This window comes from Lissotriton vulgaris, chromosome 5 (genome assembly GCF_964263255.1).
Source record: "Lissotriton vulgaris chromosome 5, aLisVul1.2, whole genome shotgun sequence".
NCBI classification, from domain to species: Eukaryota; Metazoa; Chordata; class Amphibia; order Caudata; family Salamandridae; genus Lissotriton; species Lissotriton vulgaris.
The window spans coordinates 231,393,911-231,402,555 of NC_141693.1; the positions used below are offsets into that span (position 1 = coordinate 231,393,911).

At 43.8% G+C, this 8,645-nt stretch overlaps 1 protein-coding gene across 1 annotated transcript; it reads right to left on the reverse strand.

Moving 5' to 3' along the window:
• Positions 1–5,991: 5,991 nt before the first annotated feature.
• Positions 5,992–7,185, reverse strand: CYSRT1 (cysteine rich tail 1). Its single transcript, XM_086921235.1, has one exon. It carries the CDS (start codon positions 7,046–7,048, stop codon positions 6,629–6,631), a length of 420 nt encoding a protein of 139 aa, XP_086777361.1. The 5' UTR covers positions 7,049–7,185; the 3' UTR covers positions 5,992–6,628.
• Positions 7,186–8,645: the final 1,460 nt, after the last annotated feature.

An 8,645-nucleotide genomic window follows, 5' to 3' on the forward strand; every position in this document is an offset into this window, starting at 1 on the left:
GAACGCAGCGGGTTGCCTTGTATATAACTGCATTGGTTGCTTATGTTTCATGCCCAGTGTAATGTCATTCCCTTTCTATGGGAAATAAACTGGATTTATGCCTGGTCCATGGTGGTTTCATTTGCCAAATTCATGTATACTGCACTGGTCATTCGTCGTTAGGTCAGTTGGTGCCAGATAACCTCTAGGTACAACCATTACACCCACTCCTCTTTTCAGGGAAAATGGGACTCTCGCTCAGGACACAGATGAACCGCTGTGCCCTCTATGGGCACCTACGGCTGCTGGGCAAAACTTCCAATTCTCCCTGTGCTCATCAACTGCAAGTTACCCTTGGTTTTATTTCATTGTATTTATACATTCAGCCGCAGTCTGCAGGGAATTCAGGCTCATTTCTAAAGTTGTAGAGATTTGAGGAGCATAAATATTTTTATCCTGAGGAAGAGTTGTAGCAGAAGCAGCTACTCTTTAAAGGAATAACCGGTAGCTTGATTTCTACATGAAATATCAATATTCCTTTGTATTCCAAACTCAAGCAAATGGAATGTGAAATACTGCAGTGCCCTCTGGTCTTCACTGTAAGAATAAATTATAAACCTCAGAAGCCAGTTCACCATTAAAGAATGCATATCCCCTAGATTCTCTTCTTGGTTTCATGCTGACATGCCATGTTTCTTGCACTCCAAAAGCTCTACCCAATAGATACATTTCCAAGTTGTATCCTCCTTTGACCAGCAAAATAGCTTGTCACCATTTCGGGCCACAGCAATAATGCTGGAGAGGGATTTAACCCCTGTTCATGGATCTATACAGAAAACACAAAAGATTTACTTTCTTTATCTCAAAGCCTTGAGAAAGCCCCAGGTAATCAATCCATCCATTAGTAAAGCACGCTACTCACCCGTGAGGGTCTTAAGGCACTCGAGGGGGTTGGGGGGGGGGGGGGGGAGAGAAGGGGTGTGCTGCTACTGCTCATACAGCCAGGTCTTGAGTAGCCTCCTGCAGGGTAGTAGGCCTTCGGTTTGCCGTAGGATGCGGAAGGAGTGTTCCAGGACTTGGCGGAGAGGTAGGAGCATGTTCTGCCGCCTGAGGTCGCTCTCCTGATGCGAAGGAGAGTGGCGAGGTAGGTGGAGCAGAGCTGGCAGTTCGGGGTGTAGAAGCTGATCCATTTGTAGAGGTTGCTGGTCCAGCGTTGTGGAATGCTTTGTGTGCATGGGTGAGGAGCTCAAAGGTGATCCTCTTGTTGACGGGAAGCCAGTGCAGGTCTCAGGTGGGGTGTGATGTGGCAAGTGATGTAGAGGATCAGGCAGGCAGAAGCGTTCTGAATGCATTGCAGTCATTTCAGCAGCTTGGCCGGGGCTCCCGGGTAGAGGGCGTTTCCATAGTCCAGTCTGCTGCTGAGGGCCTGGATGACCGTTCTTCTGGTGTCGGTGGGGATCCACTTGTAGATATTTTGAAGCATGCAGAGGGTGTTGAAACAGGAGGATGAGATGGCGTTGACTTGCTTGGTCATGGAGAGTGTAGAGTTGAGGATGAATCCCAGGTTGCGTGCGTGCTCGGTCGGTGTTTGAGCTACTCCTAGGGCAGTCGGCCACCAGTAGTCGTCCCAGGTTAAAGGGGTGGAGCAGAGGATGAGGACCTCGGTCTTGTCCGAGTTCTATTTCAGACTGATGTTCTTCATCCATTCGGTGACTGTTTTCATACTTTCATGGAGGTTGGGGGCAAATCAGCCGGAGGGGGTGAAACATGTGTTGGCTGTACTCAAATCCTATATCCCACATATTACTTACCTCCAAATAAAAAGTGAAAGTCTGATAAACAGGAAGACACTCCTACTTCACTTTCAACCATTTCAGACCCCTCGTCTCTCCATGTCATCTCCCGGCATTGATCTCAGTCAGATTAAAGCTTCTTCAGGGTCCCCAGCTTAAAGTCACACTTTTCCATTTCCTCTAAAGATTCTCAAGTACAGCAACAGGTTTTCAACAAGGTGTTGATCAGGGCAAAATACATAAATGAAACCAATAAAAGTGCCTTAAATAATAAAAGACCACTGAACGGAGTGAAGTAACAGTCAGGAAAATATCAACCGATAAGTGTTCTTAAGTTTCCCCTAAAGAAAAGCGATTCAAGGGTCAAATTCAAAGGCCCCCATTCCCAGCCAATCGCCATTAATAGAGGTCTCTGTCTGGGATGTACTGGGGTACCCATGAATGTTGCATTTTCAGGCTAATCGCTTGCTTTTTGTGCGATTTTCATGCAGATCACCGACTATACATAAGGTGTGGCCTTTGGTGGCATCACTATACGCCGATGATGTAATGCTATATACTAAAAGCCCAGAGGACAACATCACACTTATAAGTCATCAAAAGTTCTGAGGTCATTCAGGTTTGCAAATGAACTTGGAAAAATCTGAGATCTTCCCACTGAAAGACATCACGGCCATTCAGTTTAGATTACTCCCTGAAATGGAGCATAACTGGTGTGAAATACTGGAGCATCCACATTAAGCGTGATGCTTCAAAGCACTTTGGTGTTGCGCTCTAGTCTCTTAGAATGGGTGGAGCACTGGATACAGCTACCGCTTTGCTTGTATCTCACTCATTAAGAGGATAGTTCCATCCAAGTTTTTTCATCTTTGCCAATATCCCTAGTCGTGTCCCAGCAGAATTTTTCAAACAATTGTGGCACAAGTTGATCAAATTGAAATTGCTTGTGTGTGTGGGGGGTGAGGGGGTTGATGGTAATGGAAGAGTGTATTGCTTCTGTGAAGTGGGCGATTCTCACAAGACCAATGTACGGTGGCAGTCTTTCAGTGCTGGATTTTCATATGCATTACTTAGTAGCATAGGCACTTTACATTAAATATTGGCTCCCGGAGTGGACTGTTGTGATACACAGAGCAGATGATGCGTCCCAAACCCTCTTAGCTAAGAATGTAAGGAGCCTTCTGTTCATACAGATAATACAGATTTGGTTGGCAAGGCATATAGGAAAATAGATCTCTCCCTTTGGCTTGAGATTCCTTATTCTCCTTGTGTGCCGGTGATCAAAAACCAGTTGTTTGAAAAGTACACAACGCAGAACCTGAAAAGGATGGAAATAAGCAGCTAGGGAGAGCTTTCTCCAAATTAATTTATAAATCAAACCAAACGCAAAAGCAGCGTAAGAAATATCACTTGCAACTATTATTGACTGTGATCCACGGCAGACTATTTTCACACTTCCGCAGAGTGCCCCTCCCCCCGACTACATACTTTGCACCAACGCTGCCAAATGAATTGTCTTTTCTCTGCGAAATTGATAGCAGCCATGCCGTACCCTCCATTGAAAGCAGATCTAGGGTTTCAGCGGGCAGAGAAATGTTGGTCCCATTTCTGTGGGAAAAAAGAAAAAATCCTCCATTCAAATGTAGGCATAAATGTGTGCATTGCTTTTATCTTCCGTCTCATTGCATAGCAAAGTTTAGTCAGTGCAGTTAAGTGAAATGCAAAAAAAAACTAAAAAGTAGTATGCCAAATGTGTTGTGCCTTCACTTGGCATGGGGTCCTTCTGTGTTGGGCAAAGTGTTTGAGTTGTTGGACACAACAAAGATCTCCCCTTAGATCCCTCACCGGACTGCTGGGTGCCACCACATATCTGCCTATGCCACGGTGCTTGCACGGGCGGCTCCTCCATTTGAGCTGAGGAGAGTCGCCCAACTGAAAAGGATGCCCCAAAGAGAAAAATAAAATGGTAATGAAGTTAATCCATTACCATCATATTTTTCTTAACCCTGTCCCGACCGGAGTGTCTGTTGCTGACTGGCAACAGAGAGAGCAGGGAACTTTCAGTTTAAAGTGCGCATGTCTTTTTGGCCAGCCGTCTTGCCACGGCCAGCCACACATGCGTAAATTAAACCTCTTTAACCCGTCTTTAAGAGAGATAAATAAGAGAAAGCCAAAACCTCCAGAGCACTGTGGAGTGCAGAGGGAGGCCGCTTCCACCAATCCAAGCACTGCTCATGCTGATGAGAGCCGCGCTAGGATTGGTGAAGGAAGTTTGGAGCCCGCCTGCCTCGAGGAGAGAAGACCATTGAGGAGGACGTCACACCACGCTCGCAGGTAACTTATTTTAATCTAACTTTTTAATTGTGTCCCACCTGCCCTACTACCAACGGGGCATGCCAGGCGCCACTGGGTGCTTCATGTCTTTGGCTTTATTGCTGGCCAAGCGTATAGCGTGCCATGCAGTGGATGCAGAGATACAATAGCTAAGCAGGACCCGTGGATACATGGCATATTGTAGAGTCCAAGCTGAGAGTTATGCTGCAGAAATAAAAACCCATGGACAAGCCCCAGAGACTTCAGGGGCCCTCTCCATGCTTACTTACTGCAACAAGATGGATCTGACCCGTGATGCTCTACGGTCTATGAGCCTCTGGAATTATGCAGCAGGGTTAATTAAATTATGCGGCAAGAAGGCAAATTATGCGGCATAATGCAGCACTTTAATAGCATGATTTTATTATTTTGTCATTTTCTGGGCAAAGTTTTCATCTCATTAGTACCAGTTTAACATCCAAATATGGAAATAAGCAACTTAAAGAGGACCACATATCTTCGCTAAGGGCTTTCCACGCTCACAAACATGTGGAGACGTTTAGTAACTTGATGCGTTCGAGTTAAATCTAAAAAAAATTCTTTGCTACAATCTGAAGATTCTGCAGCAGATGATTATGTTGCAAATGCAGCAAATCCATACTTATGGTGTAAAACCATGGTCGTAGAACTGAATATATATGGGACTAGTCTACGTGGCATTTTAGATCTGTACATTTGCAGTATTTTTAATGCATTTTTAACTATTTTCACTCCATTTAATGTCAAGTCTGCGAGGAATTGCACATATTGCTGTATAAGATTTACCCTGGCTATTTGTGGATTCTTGGGGTCATTATTAACTGCAATTCTTGAATATATCAATAAGATTCATTAAAAAAAAAATCTGGAGACTAGGGTAGTGGGCGGGTCATTCCAAAGTTTAGGATCTAAATATCCTAGTGATTGGCCTCGGTGCATATAAGTTTAGCCCCTAGCCTTCCAATCCAAAAAACAAATACATTTATATGGAGCTAGAGGGCAGATTATTTCAAGTCGAAAAGAAAACCTGTTCATTAGTAGAAGAACAGTCTCCCTACATGAACATAGGCACTAGTAGGGGGTGCTGAGCAATAGGGTGAAGACCTTTCTCTTCGACTGAATTGCAGCGTCTTGAGACCATAATAGGTGATAAGTGGTGCTCTATAAGAACCCTCGTTGTGTGATTGAAAAAGCAATAACAATGCCATTAATTGTGTATTTATCTTGTCACGTGATGTGTATCAAAAACAGAGGTCAAATGCCAGGCTACGATGTGTGAAAAACTGCTGCTTATTCTTTTTCACATGGAGATTGGTATTTACTTTTCTCTCTAATAGAAAAGTTAGAGGATGCAGTAAATTGAACTATTTGGAAATCTTGCAGGGGTATGCAGAGTGGAAGGAAAGTCTTTAAGGTGTCCTTTTCTAACGCAACACATTAACAAACCTGTAAATGAAATGTACACATTTCAAAATGGATCAGCTGTTCGGAAAACACAAATTAATCACTTTGTAAATATTTGCAGAAACCAACATTCCATACATAATTTGTGCATTATATAGTTTTATCAGTAGCATCATCAGTAAACCTGCTTGTCAGTGCGAATTATTTCAATGGAAAATGTGGTGTATAAATGGCAGTGGCTACCACACCATGCTTTTGTAATAGATTTGCCACAGTGTGTGCTCCAAATGTCACTACTGGCTACCCTACTCTCCTGTTGAATTGGAGCGGCTGCACTCACTCTGGGAATTGTTCCAGCGCATTAGAGATTTGACATGAAATCAGTCATCATAATGGTCATTGTCACTTTTTAGCATGCCTCACATCCAAACCCTTGGCCAACAGGAAACTCTAGAAGCAATGATGCATGTAGAACTGATATTTATTTAAAACATATAAACAAAGAACATAAAATATTTAGAATTGCACAGTAGAGGTATAGCAGGCTAGTTTCATAATACTTCATGTACACATTTACTCATTTCATGGTTCGCTCCTTCATTCTTTCGGTCAAGTATGCACCAGTCCTCACTTCTATGGCTGTTTTTCACCTGAGCACAGTGGCATACTTCAACACTATGGTGGGGAGAGGACCCCTTGATGTGCTCTTCACATTTCTTACTTTGACTCCATTTGAGTAACAGAGTCTAGTCCTGTCTGAAGACCAGGATCAGATGAAGCCTGGAGGCACTCCTAAAGTTCATGGTTATTCACAGAGTAAAAAAGTATGGGCACATCCCGTCCAGATGTCGACAGCTTCCTGTAATGTGCTTCAAGGCAAATGATTGGCACAACGGCATTTTCCTGAAGGAGTTTGTTCTATTGCACCCATAACCCTCCCACCAAAACCCAATACCTGGAAGAAAGTCATTTGTTGGCAATGTTTTAGCAACATAACTCACCAGGCTTTTGTATATAGAGATGTTCAATAGTAACTTAGTAAAAGTCCTTCTGAACAATTTCAGCGGTAAATTAAACCCACTGGGTGCAAGAACTTCATATTAGGAGACGACGCAGCAACATTTCCGACAGCAGGGGCAAGCTTTGCAACAACAGGCACAGCAGCAGGGATCCGGCTCGGACTCCAGCATATCTTTGTGGTGCTTGTCCAAATCAATGGTGTACATCTCTGTGGGATTATTTCCGTTTGGAAGCTTCTGGCTGGCATAGGGGTTGTAAGGACGTCTCCATGACTCCTGTGTTCTGATTGGTGCACCACTTCCTACACCAGAAGGCTGATATGGATTGTTGTGACTGTCCTGGGGGGCGTACGTAGGATAGGTGGGCACCACAGCAGGGTTTGCAATGACAGGTCCTGTAAAGTCTTCCCCGAGATAGTTCCGAACAAAGCTACTTTTGAGCTGGGCACGAGGGATAGTCACATGGGCGTATGGGTTCTCAACGCTGATGCCTTTATCCATGTCTAAGTAGAAACCAACAGGTTCTAAAAAGTGATATACAAGATCCGGGAAACCCCACAGGAGGTGCAGCTAAGACACTACAGGACCTCTTCACCAAAACACCTTACGAAGAAACCAAGGAGTTGTGCCTTTCAGGTGCCCACTGATGAACCACGATTCACAGGAAGTCTTCCAACTTTATACCTGGGGAGGAAAAATAAATAGGATAAGAAAAAGAGGCACTTCACGAACTGCTGTTATTACTAGAGACAGACCAGGACATAATCTGCATGAATCTAACCAGTTTATCAGAGTCAGCTGGTTATTCCCTTTCCATGTTGAGTTTAGTGTCAGTGTAGGCAGTCGTTGTGAAGAATCAGTCACAGTAAGGGAGGAATTACCTAATGTGTGTTTTAGTTATCTAATGACTGTACAAATGCCTTAACGCCTATGGGTAAATTAATTGCAGTGGTATTAAAGAATAGCAGGCCTTACAGCAAAGAGATAGAGGTGCCTTCCCAATTTGTTAGGTCACGGTGCATTTAATGATGCGCATTCACAGTGCTCTGCCCATCAATGCAAGTATAGCAAAGCAGCCTTCATCAGAACTGATGACTGGCAATCTTTAAACATGGGCCATGGTGTGAAGCTATTGTCTAATCATAATAATAATCTTTCATCCAAGTCTAGAACTTTGGAGTGTGAAGGCAGAAGGAATGCGTTAAGAGTGGATTGATGGAGTCAACTGGCAGATGCAGCTCCGTGGAGCTCCCGTTTGTCACTTTTGAGGGGCTGGGAAAAATTAAACCCGATTGGTGCAACACCCCCAGCACACTTGCTTGCTGTGTAGACTCCACCCCGCCAAACCCCTCTATAGACTGACAGGGGCAGTTGAAACAGGTCATCAAGCAAGCTCCGTGTTCAGGACTAAGATCCCCAGTGGATTCTAGTAGTTGCATGTTAACTGGAACAACTGGGGAGATGTAACGAAGGAGGGCCTATGACGCATGGTACATGGGGAGGCAGTAAAAGTATGACGGGAGGAGATGTCTGAAGGCTACAACTAGAGTATTAGCTACAGGGATGATGTAGTAGTGGTTTTAGCCCGTTCTGGAGAATTTCATATAGTGTTCTCTCCTTTCCCACCTGCTGAACCCACTAAGGTGTCCATGTTGTCCCACATGAGCCAAAACCACCCACTCCCAATATGCAGCAATGGATCTGCTGAAGGATCTTGAATTATCTGGAATCTTGCACTACTGCTGCCCATGAAGTACCCGTATTCTGTACAGTAAAAAAAAAGTTCACTACACAATAGCCAAAACTATTGATGTTAACGTCAGTTGTAAATTAAAATTGTTGTGATTTAAACTTGCTCATCAGTTCAGAAGTTGGGAAATAACACGCTCAAACAAAATTTGGCAGCCATAAAAAAAATGTTACCAAAAAACCCTCTCCTAATCAGTCTGATTCAGCTCCCCAAAACCAGACATTTCAAACGTGCTGGACTTGAACCCTTAAAAAAAAAAAAAAAAAAAAAAAGAAGAAAGAAGAAGAGGAGGAATGCGTGTCACAAAAAAAATTGAGACATATGTTTGGGCATAGCTGCGGCACCTGG

What these genes read in the sequence shown, in the direction of transcription:
- CYSRT1 (XM_086921235.1), bottom strand. Translation starts at nt 7,048, where the DNA reads ATGGATAAAGGCATCAGCGTTGAGAACCCATACGCCCATGTGACTATC.